At 41.8% G+C, this 13207-nt stretch overlaps 1 protein-coding gene across 3 annotated transcripts in view; it reads right to left on the bottom strand.

The window, feature by feature from the left end:
- The window catches only part of LOC106571830 (SAM and SH3 domain-containing protein 1), a 335706-nt gene extending 322862 nt beyond the window's left edge, over window positions 1-12844 (bottom strand). For 2 of the 3 annotated variants that reach the window (XM_082961932.1, XM_082961933.1), the window contains exon 1: window positions 11379-12844. In XM_082961932.1, coding sequence (XP_082818058.1) covers window positions 11379-11885 — 507 coding nt within the window. In that variant the 5' untranslated portion in view covers window positions 11886-12844. The remainder of the gene's footprint in view (window positions 1-11378) is intronic. The other variant, XM_082961937.1, reaches the window with a different exon arrangement.
- Between the last annotated feature and the right edge of the window lie 363 nt (window positions 12845-13207).

The following is a 13207-nucleotide window of genomic DNA, read 5'->3' as shown; positions in this document are numbered from 1 at the left end:
AAATTCATAGAATAGCAGAAAATGTTGCTTTAAAACGGCAACATTTTATTTAAACTCCATGGTAAAATTCATAGAATAGCAGAAAATGTTGCTTTAAAACTGCAACATTTTATTTAAGCTCCATTGCAAAATGTGTAGAATTGCAGGAAATTAGCTTTATAATGACAACTTTTTCTCTCAGCTGCCAAGATGATATTTTTTACTTATTCTTTGGTCTGTGTATGTTTTTTCACCGCTCAAACCTTATGGTGGGTCTCGACTCAAAAGACACCTCAATTGGTGGGTCACGAAGCAAAAAAGTTTGGGAACCCTTGCTCTGATATTGATCACGAACATAGCTTTCTCATCCACAGACCATGACGCAGTATGTTTACGCAAACAGCCAGTCTGAAGGCTGATGAAGCCATCCCAGTATTACCAGAATAGCTCTGATAACGTATCTGATAATATTTCTCATTCATGACTCATCAGGAACTCTAATGCAGAACACAGTGGAAAAAGAAAAGACTGCAGTGGCCAGCGACAACATAGCCTGGCCGCTTTATTTAAAGTTGTTGCCATCTCTGTAAGTGATATGGATGTGCCATGTGATGGACCTACAGTGCTTTCGGAAGGTATTGAGCCCCCTTGACTTTTTCCACATTTTGTTACATTACAGCTGTCACGTCCTGGCCAGTATAAGGATTAATTGTTATTGTAGTTTGGTCAGGACGTGGCAGAGGGTATTTGGGGCGGGGTGGGGCAAAAAGGGCATTTGATTGATGTATTCCGGGGTTTTTGGGCACTGTTCCTTGTTTATGTAATTCTATGTTTAGTCTAGGTAATCTGTTTCTATGTTGAGTTAATTGGGGTGGACTTCCAATTGAAGGCAGCTGTTTGGTGTTGCCTTTGATTGGAAGTCCTATATTAGTTGGGTGTGTTTGTCTGTGTATTTGTGGGAGATTGTTTCTTGTTTAGCGTGAGTGAGCCTAACAGGACTGTCTGTAAATCGTGAGTTCGTTTTTGTTATTTTTGTATGTTCATTTTGAGTTTATTAAATGTTCAAAATGAACTATCTCAACTCTGCTGCATATTGGTCCTCCTTTTCCGACGATGATTTCGCCATATCGTCTGACGACGAAGAAATCCCTGACAACAGCCTTACTCTAGAATGGATTAATTTGTATTTTTTTTGCAATCTATAAACAATACCCCATAATGACAAAGCGAAAACAGGTTTTTAGAAATACCTTATTTACATAAGTATTCAGACCCTTTGCTATGAGACTCGAAATTGAGCTCAGGTGAATCCTGTTTCCATTGATCATCCTTGAGATGTTTCTACAACTTGATTCCACTTGTGGTACATTCAATTGATTGGACATGATTTGGAAAGGCACACACCTGTCTACATAAGGTCCCACAAGCCATGAGGTCAAAGGAATTGTCCATAGAGCTCCGAGACAGGATTGTGTCGGGGCACAGATCTGGGGAAGGGTACCAAAACATTTATGCAGCATTGAAGGTCCCCATGAACACAGTGGCCTCCATCATTCTTAAATGGAAGAAGTTTGGAACCACCAAGAAAGACTCTTACTAAGCTGGCAACACCGGTCAAACTGAGCAATCAGGGGAGAAGGACCTTGGTCAGAGAGGTGACCAAGAACTTGATGATCACTCTGACAGAGTGTTAGATGTGGAGATAGGAGAACCTTCCAGAAGGACAGCCAGCTCTGCAGCACTCCACCAATCAGGCCTTTATGGTAGAGTGGCCAGACGGAAGCCACTCCACAGTAAAAGGCACATGACAGCCCACTTGGAGTTTGCCAAAAGGCACCTAAAGACTCTCAGACCATGAGAAACAAGATTCTCTGGTCTGATGAAACCAAGATTAAACTCTTTGGCCTGAATGCCAAGCATCACGTCTGGAGGAAACCTGGCACCATCCCTACGGTGAAGCATGGTGGTGGCAGCATCATACTGTGTGGATGTATTTCAGCGGCAAAGATGAACGGAGCAAAGTACAGAGAGATCCTTGATGAAAACCTGCTCCAGAGCGCTCAGGACCTCAGACTGTGGCTAAGGTTCACCTTCCAACAGGACAATGACCCTAAGCACACAGCCAACACAACGCAGGAGTGGCTTCGGGACAATTCTCTGAATGTCCTTGAGTGGTCCAGCAAGAACCCGATCTAACATCTCTGGAGAGACGTGAAAATAGTTGTGCAGCAACGCTCCCCATCCAACCTGACAGAGCTTGAGAGGATCTGCAGAGAATGGGAGAAACTCTCCAAATACAGGTGTGCCAAGCTTGTAGTGTCATTCCCAAGAAGACTCGATGATGTAATCACTGCCAAAGGTGCTTCAACAACGTACTGAGTAAAGGGTCTGAATACTTATTTAAATGTCATATCTCCGTTTCATATTTTTTCTAAATTAGCAAAAATGTCTAAAAACTAGTTTTTGCTTTGTCATTATGGGGTATTGTGTGTAGATTGATGAGGGGAAAAAAACGATTTAATACATTTTAGAATAAGGCTGTAACGTAACAAAATGTGGAAAAAGTCAAGGGGCCTGAATACTTTCCGAAGGCACTGTATATCTTGCCAGTATAGAATTAGACAGCAGAGTGTATACTGTGGCTTCAACTTCACAGCAAATATGCCATGATATATTTTGAAACAATTGCATTTTTGTAGCTGTAAATGTCTAAGTCAATTATTAGATAGAGCATTTGATTCATTTGCACTGTGTTTCTGGGTAATTCAAACAGTCTATTTACGTCCACAACTTCACATAACCAAGTATTCAAGTATGACAAAAGCTGCTTAAAAGCCACTCGATCATGTGAGAAAAAAAGAGCACAGTGGGAGAACATCCCAGTGAAATGAGAAGGCCAGCTGCATACAGTGTTACACTGCTTTTCCCACATTTTCACCTGTTCTCTGGAGAAGGGTGGTCATCACTGTCTGTCTGTGGGCCACCTGGACAGAAAGCCAGCCATTAAAATATCCTGTGGTGCTCTGATAAAACAATCAGACACACCATTCTCAATGGAGAAAATACGTAGCAGGCTACTCCTTCAATTGCCAGAAAATGTCAATGAATTGACAAGACTGAAGGTGCATATATATCAGATTTTTTTGAGTATTTCTCCAGTTCCTATGGCAGCTGGGGAAGAGCTTCACATTCTGTTCAGCACTGAGTTCACAGTCCTGAGGCCACATTAGCCGAAATGATAATGTTACATTCTGGTAGTGTACAGGAGCTAGAACCATTGAGACCCAGAGGGGCTGTACTACTGTATGGTCTGTTTCCTCGTGTCAACTCTGATCAGGATCACCCCAGCTCAGCTAGTGTTTGACAAGCAGGTCAAACCCACTAGTGGTCAAAGATCAGGGAGCTAGCTAGCGACCTAGCCACAACACAACCAGATGTTATTCAGGTTCTCAAGTGCTGGTGTTTATTACACATGGTACCAAGCCTGGTAACAAGTCTGTTTGTGCTGTATCGCAAACTCCTATAGAAGATGAAAATACAATGACGGTAAGAGTTGGCATGATAGCACTAACAGATCTGGGATATATTAAACAGCCTTTAAGTGGTAGTTTAAAGGAAGCTAGGAGTAAAGCAATTTGAGGGTGTTTTGTCTGAAAGGAATGAGTGTGGTCCATCCCTCTATGACCCTACATCCTCTTCTTCCCCCTCCTCTATCCTTTACATAAACAATGACTGAACTTCACCTCACTAATTTACTTTCTCTCCCTGACTCATTTTATGACTTTTTATGACTTCCTTTTTATGAGCAAGTTGTTTATTACACCTTTAAAGGGTAAAGCCGAAACCATGGCAAACACCAGAGCAGTTTTGTTCTGATGGGCCTCCTCTTCCCATCTCGTGGCAGCAAGCCAGGCAGTACGGTGCAGTGCAACATGGAGAACACAAATTGCTGGCAGAAATATAGGCTAAATGAAAATTCTTTACCAAATTACTCTGCTGCCTGCAGTATGAATAATGAAAAAGCTCTTTATTATGTAAAAACTGAGCCTAACGTCTCGTCTTTGTGAGAAAGCAGAGAGATGGTTAAGAGGTGTTGTTTATCATCTGGGGCTATATTCAGTGGGGAAGAACGATATGGATGATGCATGCAATAAAATTGTAATATAGAAATGTCTATTATTTTAAGTACTACTATACTATAACACATTAGTATGACATTGTTATGACCACCATACTAATATCTGAAACATTCTGGAAGTTTAGCCCCTATAGACAAGCCCGGTTTTTCACACTAAGGCTTAGCAGTACTTCAGTCTGGTTTCTATAGCCACAGTGCAGGGGTACTGAGGTGGACCGTGGTCAGGTTCTCATTAGGCCAACAAGAGGCCATCTCTAACAGAAAGCTAATTTCCTGAAAGGAAGCTGGGATATTCATTATAGTTAGAGAACTAAGAAAGGAAGCGAGGTGAGAGTGAAGCATGTAAGGTGACGATCTCACATTGGCAAGGAGCATTTAAGACACAAGCGTCACATGAACTCCCTGCATACTGAATCAACTGCTCTCAGGTTTGAACAAATGGTGTACAGTTGCCCCTGATCTAGGAACAGCTTACCCTTCCTAAATTCTAACCTTAACCATTAAACTGACCTAAGATCAGTTCAGCAGCCCAATCCTCTTTCCACTCACTGATTCCAGCCCTGTTTCTGTTTGAGCAGCAAAAACAATGTGTTATCTATTTACAATCATCCTCACTGCATGACACCCAATGGCTTTATCACCATCCTACCAGGACAATGCTGGACACTTGCCTTCCAGTGGTATTCAATGGGCGGAAATTGGAAATCCAAAACACAGCACTAGTGAAAAGATATGGCTCCATAAGCCTGCTGCCAAACAATGGGGGCATCTCCATGTGTTTTGCTTCCACTTTCTAACCACACAGACACAGGGCTTATAGAGAAGAGAGACTATTATGGTGGAAGATAGGACAGGGGCTGCTATATCTAAAACCCTACAACATGGACATTCATTGACTGTCAAATTGTGGTCGCTACTGTAACTAAAAGTGGAGATTCAAATCAGTGTAGCAAAGCCATAACATTTAACCAGCTATCCTTCCCATCCATTCCACCTCATGTGTTTAAGAGGAAATATAGGCTAGAGCACTATCCTGTTTACTGCTGCTGTTTATGCATCCCTTTTGGCGCATGAAGACAGGGCAATCTTTCAAATTGTTCCATTGAACTCAATTCAACAGCTCCACTTTCATTTGCATAAATGCCATGACTTGACCACAAATCTCTTTGTGTTTTAGGGGCAGAGTTACACTGGGTATGTGGTTCAATATGGTTAGATATATCTTGTAGATAGCATAGACTGGATACAGAGAATATGCTACCCCCCTCCTTCTGTCTCCTCAGCCTCCATGCTCTGGAACGGCAACAGTGTCACCACAACACAGCGAAGGGACGAGCCATGGCGCTCCAAATCACTGATTACTGCTGCAGCTCTCCCAGAGAAAAGCAACAAAGCTCTAATTGTAGGCCTCCCTAACCTCAGGAAGAAAATATAATTTCAGTTTATTGGTTTTCCCCTTTTTTAAAAGCTTTTGTCGTTCATGGTGTCAAAGTCTCTTCTCAGTTAGGAAAATGCAAAGACGAATTCGAAAGGACTAGTATAAGTGTATTATCTAAGTAGCTATTAGCAAGTCATATGGCTGCACTGCACACATCAATTACACGCCAAACACCATCTTTACTGCTAGTATTGTTCCCCAATGAGAGATCTACAACAGTGCAATCATAGGAGATGTGTTTACATTCAGGAGCAATGATAACCCGTTTCTCTCTCCTAGACAAGGGCTCCCTGTGGTCTAGATAAGGATCATGGGTATTTATGTCTCCCAGTAGAGTACTTGTAGTGAAGCGTTGGCTTATGGTCCTATAGCCTCACAAGAACGTGGCAGTCAACGACACTTCAGAGGATCATCACTGAGCTATGCTGGCGGAAGTACTGTGTCTATACATTAGCACACAAACAAACAGGGAAACAGCGCAAACAGCTGAACACCAGACACTGAACCTTCTACACAACCTATATTGGCTTATCTATGCTGATATACTGTGATAGCCATTTGAGACAGCTATCTTGTCAACTGTCAGTAGCTCTGGTCTATTTCCCCAACTACCATCTCCATCTCCAGTGGAGTAGACGTCTCGTCTCGTCTCAAGGGCAGAGAAAGGAGAACCCTTCACTGACCAATCAGAGGCCAGCTGGTCACAGTTCCATCACTGAGGGCTCCACACACTTAACTCGATCCTGAGGAGAAAAGCACTGGTCTGGATCACATTCTACTGCAGGGTTTCACACACAAATACTGTGTACACACACACACACACACACACACACACACACGCACGCACGCACGCACGCACGCACGCGCACGCACACACACGCACGCACACACACGCACACAAAGACCTTGAACCTTTCATTCTACTCCAAAGCTTCAATGTCAAAGCTTTAGCTCTAAATAAATATAGCCTTCAAAGGGAGGGATAGTTTAACCCTCTGGAGCCAACACTTTGTTTCAGCATGATGTAAACCCATAATCCCATAAAAATCCCAAATCTCTGTGGGATTCCAATTTATGAGAAAAGGATAATGGTAGGAGTACAACGAAGCAGAAGAAGTGCTGACAAAACATGTAAATTAACAGTCTCTAGACTTATTGAAATTTGAACCCGGATAAATCCCAAATAAATTCAATTGGAAAGCTTCCAAATAACATGTGCATAGGATAATCCTCTGAAATGCTCTGTAGAGTAAAACACTGATCTCTTCAGGAATGGTTGACATTTCTCATCTAATTATCGACATGAAATGCACGCTATGTTGACAAAAGCTGTGTGTGTGTGTTTCGCTCGCTCTCTGCTAACAGAGTTGTCATTGAGTAAGCCCTCAACAGGCTGAGCATCTGATGTAGAGGCAGTGATCTGATATAAAGATGCTCTCAATCTGCTTCCTCACATGAGTTCCAGCAGAAAACCAGCAGTTTGGACACCCTCCATTTAAAGTGCTGCTATTCATTGACGACATATATTAATCAACTCAAATGGCCTGGGCAATTACGGGCATGTCGCAGGTTGATCCACCAATTCCTCAAAGAGGTCTAAGGGCTGGACAGTGTACACTGTGTCCAGGTGAGAAACCCTAGGTGAGAAACCCTAGACAGGTATGTGTGAATCAATCCACCAAGTACAAGTCTGTCCCGCTCTCTGTATATACAGGAAATCAGAGAGTGAATGAAGGCTCTTCCTCTTCCTGATCATTGATCCACAGCAGTCAGCCATTACCAAGGCAGCACTCACTAACTCACACAACCCCAGGGGAAAATAGGGCCAGACAGGGCTCTCCTGAGTCCTGACATACAGTAATAGCTCAGCCTCTGATCAATAACCACTTAATCTGAGATGCATATGGGCATTTCCATGTAAAAGGACTCATGAGCACCAACGTGAAATTCATAGGAGCATGTCAAATCTGGTGTCATATGAAAGCTAAGAGTCCATATTTTTTTTTATTAAGGCATATATACATGTTTCAACATGTTATTTCCTAAATACTAGAAATAAGCAAATTATCTTTGATTTCTGCTCAAACAGATGGAAATAGGGTCTTAAAAACAACTACCAGAAAAAGTCTTAAAATGTATTAGAAATACATCAAAACACAATAATGTTTAAGTAAAGACCCCTGCCAACTAATATCAACACTTATATTTTGTTTTGGAATGTGTAACAAACATATTTTCCAATTTCTCTCCCTCATGAGGGGAGAAGATAATGAAAATTCACAGAAGTAACAACTAAAAGTAGACCTACCAATTAGTTACAGTGTTTTTACTAATATCTATTTGGTTTATGAATTATTAAGTGATTCAAACTCAAAATTCTGTTACCTAATGGGAAATTATAGTAGTCATAAACCATAGTTGGGTCACCTGCTACAGTTCTCCCTTCCACCTGCATACTGTTATGTTCACCTAATAACGGTCTTCTTTCTCTTTCGTCTGGTGGTCAAAACAAATGTAAAAACAGTCTGGACAACCCCTCCCTCTCTCTGCCGCCCTCTTCTCTCTCTCCAGTGAATGTCACCTCTCTTTGTGACACCGTGAGCACCCTCTCTTTCCATTTACTGTAACCAGCATCCTTACCCAATGAGCACTGATGACACCGGATGTTCATGGACGTTGAAAAGTAGTTGAAATTTGGTCAGTCTGCAATGGACTTGAATTCAACGTCCACAGACATTGTTTTTTGGTACGGTCTGGACCGGCCTTGATTAGGCCCGAACATAGATCAATGATTGCTTCAATAGACCAATAGAAGCCTGTGTTTCGTAAGTTTGGACAGTACAGTACAGTACAGTACAGTAAATGTTAATGTTCAGTCGAGTATAGTCTAGCACACTAGAGTTGAGTACGCTATAATGTACTGTATTGTACTGTACTCTACTGTAGTGTCCTGAACTATACTCTACTTTACTCTACTGTACTGAACTCTACTCTACTGTGCTGTGCTGTACTGAGCTGTACTTTGATGTCCAAACTTGTGAAACATAGAGGTCTATGATTGGTTCTGGACTAACCAAATTTGGTCTTGTTTGGGGCACAGCTCATTAAAATAATAGCCAGTGTGTAGAATAATACCCAAATATACAAAGTAGGATATTGCTTATTTCTACCTTTGTGTAGCTTTATAGGATACATCACCATAAAGAGAATGACATTCATACCATAATTATGCATTTCTGTGTAGTACAGATCAGGGACTCATAAAGAAATTATGTTACCTCAATACTGTTACCGGTGTAAATCCACTTCATTTACTGTAGTTCAATAACCAAAAGATAATTTAAAAAATAATCTAACTCAAGGTGTCATGTCATAGCCAATGTTCCCTCTAAGCTGCGTGCGCGCACAGCAGCCGAGACTACTGCACAGCTTCCAGGGACTGGTACACAGAAATATCAGCCCACAGAGAGAAGCACAGAGAGAAGCACGAGATTGAACTTCACTCAACTTTCTAAAACTCCAAGGCATTCTTAGTTGATCGCCAAACATTTCTGTAAAAAACCCAATGATAAAGCCTTGTGTTCCTATTGTTTTGTTGTTGGTCTCAGGCTGTTGGCGGTAGGTGCACCCGATTCAGCTGCCCTGCGCGCCGGGTAGGCAAACTGTTGCCATTTTGAACCATTTCATGTGTCTGAAGGTACAAACTCTGACTTCCCGGAGGGCCCAGAGAACAAATCATGTGCGCTATGGGCCTACTGCTGGCCAATCGGATGGCTCAGATGACTGTGTCTGTAGTAAAGTAGCAGACATAAAAAGAAAGCTATAGCAAAGTTGATACTGTGAGATTTCAAAACATTTAAAACCATGACTACAGAGAGAGTGTCAACGAATACAGCAAAGAGATGCAGTTTTTTTTGAGTGAGTTCATGTTTAAGTTCTTACTCAGCACCATCAACACTTTGTATTCAACACTTTTATAAGCCATAAAATGCGTGTTCTTCCTATTTTCCCTCAGCGCTACAACAAGCACTGCTGTGACGTAGTGTCCCAATGAGTGACAGAACGCTGAGTCAATCACGGCGCTAGAACATTACCAACCCCTACGCTTCGTGTTTTCCGCTGGCCGCCCCACCACCACAGAAAGCACTGAGTTAGGCTGAAACAACTGCATTTTGGAGTTGCCTTAAGAAAGCAAAAAAGAGACTATCTTAGTATACAGCTTTATAAACTCTTTATTTTTACATTGTTTGCAAAATTATATGTGACACGTATTAATGCCAAAATAACATGCAAACAATGTATGAATGAAGGAACGCCACTGGGTGTGATCATGTAGTCTACCTCAAATTTTGAAATAAAATGTAAAAAAATGTCCCGAATTACAATGCATTGGCAGGACAATTCAAGCAAAGCCAATATGCAGTGACAATGTATTGGGCCTATAGCTTACTGCACGTTTTAATTGGTAAATGTTGCATAAGCATATGTTTTTTTAAGTCATGTTAAAAAAATCTGAGAGGTAGGTAGATCTCATCTTGCATTTTGACTCAAAGTGATCTTGTCTCAGAAAAGTTTGGTGACGACTGTTCTAGAGTTTCCCCTGTTAACACTATCAACGTTTCCCTTTACTTTTGTGATCGAATCAAAGCAATATTGGCCACTTTCAATGCAGGCAGAATGCATCGGAGTAGGATTCTATTGCATTGACACGCACTGGTACCTCATAAACAATCAGAGCTGCAGTAGGCCTATATGAAAATAGACCATTGCCATATATGGATCTGTGCCATTTACTTTGAACTGGACTGTGTTTACAGCATGAGCTTCAGTGAGTAGATGCGCTTATTTTGAGATCAAAGCGAGAGCTGCATGTAGCCACGTGTGCACATTTTGTTCATATCCTTTGCTAGTTAGTGAGTTATTAGCCCAGTTATAGATCATTTGTAGTCAGCAATAAGGGAGTGATTGCTTCCTACAAGAGCACAAAACATGTACATTTCTTGACATCTTTGAAAAGCAAATCAGATTAAGAGGTTTTTTTTGGTCTTAAAGGGTCAGTATTGCATTTTGAGACAGGCTTGAATAAGCAAGTAGCCAAAAGGCAGAGGGTAGCCTAATTTGTATGATTCTCTGTAATAATGGTATGGAAATAATAATACATTTTATTTTGCAAAGTGGTATGTTGCATCAAAGACACAACAACATTTTCAGTCACTTCCTTGTCTGAAGGACAAGTTTAACAGTTTAATTTCTCAAGGAATGTAGACCTACATTGAACACCACACACTGGGTGCTACTGTAGGCTGAATGATAGAACAGCTATTTCCATGTTCAAATGTTATAGGATGCATTTTCTCCATTGATTTTGATGGATGGCCACTCTGGTAGACCTACATTAAGATCAAATAGCCACAGTAGCCTACATGGACAAGGTTAAAACTGTAATTTCAAGCAGGTACAGCCTCACTGTTCACAGTAAACGCGCTGGAAGTTGCACACAAGTTTCACAACGTTCAAGTTTGCTCTCAGCAGACATAAAATTTGCTCAGTGCCGAAAATAATATGAGGGAACATTGGAAGGAACAATTTGTTTTTGTTTGGCATACCAGTACAAAATCTGAGTCTCAGCGCAATTCCGTTACAATGAAACTGCCCATATCTATGATACCCAACCCGACATGTATTTCATGAGTAGTATAATGCTCTGATTCAAAATGCTTTGGTTGATGGATGATCCTTTGCGTGGCATGAGATTGGGTATACGGTTGTTATGCATTGGCTATAAAGCGTTCCAGTAAGAGGTAGCCTTGATGGTGATCTTACCTTGTTTGAGTATGGCGGCCAGGCGAGGTTGACTCCATCTTTGATTAGTTTATCTCTAATCATGATCTTCAGCTTCAATTTGGGATAAATCACCAACTCCCTCCGCTTGCCAAGCGTCAGGTTCCTCTGTGCGCCCAGATACGCGCCCCCTTTCCCCACCACCCGGTCACTGTTCGATTCGGTCCAAGACTTGGACGCCCGCAGTTTGGAATCGTACTGGTCCACCAGATGACTGGTGTACATTTCAGACGCGGGGGGCATTGGCTCAAGCGTAAAATACAGCCCCGCCGCCGTTTCCTTATCCTCGTCTTTCAGCCTTTTCACCGCGTCATGGATCCGTTGCCGGTGGTGCGGTATGTATACACCGATAGCATCCAGGTCGGGGTCTCCAATTTGTTTGCAAACTTCCAGATCATCGTAGCCGTTATCCACGAAGGACTCCACATACATAGAGAGCTGGAGGGTCTTCAACCACTCAAACACGATAACGGGGCCGGTGCTTGTCATGTTTGGGTGTTGTAAGTAATGTAGAGAATGCAGAACAGAACACTTCACCTAAAATTACTTTCCCAAACGGATTTGAAATCTCATTGTTAAATACAAATGAAAATCACCAAATCTGTTCGCAAATAATTCGGTCTAAGCATCGAGAACACACGAAGAATGGACAATGCAAATGTTGTAATCCATGACTCAATCCCAATAAACTGTATGCAGTTCGAAATCCTATTATTTCCTTTAGGGAATATGGAAGATATGCGGTCACTGTGCTATATCCAATAAACCCGTCTGTTGAAAAGGGTCAGTGAAAAGAAGTAGGCTGATATCCAGGTGAATTTGACACCTGCCAATATTTGCAGGATATGATTTCAGTGGCTGCGGTGACAGCTATTAAATCCCCGATGTCATTTCGCCATCGATGTTACTCGTCCATATTGACATGCCTGGCTCACAAGTGGTCACCATAAACAATAGCTTTAGGCAGAGAACATAATTTGTTAAAACAAAGAATTGTTCCATACAGTCGGATTAGAAAGTATTGCCGTAGGCTTTTCCACTGATGGGAAATTCACTGAAAATATCATTTGAAAACAAAGTAATATCGTACCAATGAGCACGACCGCACGAACCGTGTTGTGTCCAAATGTTTTGGGTATGCTGGAGCACTACAAGCAGGTAGAGCGGTACAACAATCCACATAGGCTAGACCACTTTCAATGTGGTGTTCCACGAGCCAAATGGTCTGTGTGCTCAGCCCCCAGATCCGCGTGTGACTTTAAAAATAGTGATGGAATTCCTTCTTTACAACCTGTCACGGTCAACGAATCCTCACACGGAGTCCAAAGTTTACCACGAGAGGCAGAGAAAGATGCTCCCGTGAGCTCATTTCATCTGCCTTTCATACAGTTTAATCGAGCAGTCTCGTTGCTAGTTTGATTCACGTCTCTCCCCTACTGTCTGATTTTTCTATCATCTCTCTCTCTCTCTCTCTCTCTCTCTCTCTCTCTCTCTTTCGCTCACACTCTCTCATTCAGTATTTCCCTGGTCTCGTTTCTTATCAAGCACTAGCACTCCCTGTCTAACAGCTGAGGTACTGAAATACTGGTTGTAGGTCCACAGTATACTATATTATTACCTGATACTGGTATTACATTGAAAATGGTGACTACATAATTATTCATGCTCTTTGTTTTGATGTTGCTATTGCAAGGGAGGGAGAAAGAGAGTGAGCAGGTTTCTGCCTCACAAAAGGCTTTCAGATGCTGACCACTACGTTGCCTCACTCTCTACATACCAAATCATGGAAATAAACACTTTAGGGCCATATC

Source organism: Salmo salar, chromosome 15 (assembly GCF_965601325.2).
Source record: "Salmo salar chromosome 15, fSalSal1, whole genome shotgun sequence".
Classification (NCBI taxonomy): Eukaryota; Metazoa; Chordata; class Actinopteri; order Salmoniformes; family Salmonidae; genus Salmo; species Salmo salar.
This window is presented reverse-complemented; position numbering and strand designations above follow the sequence as displayed.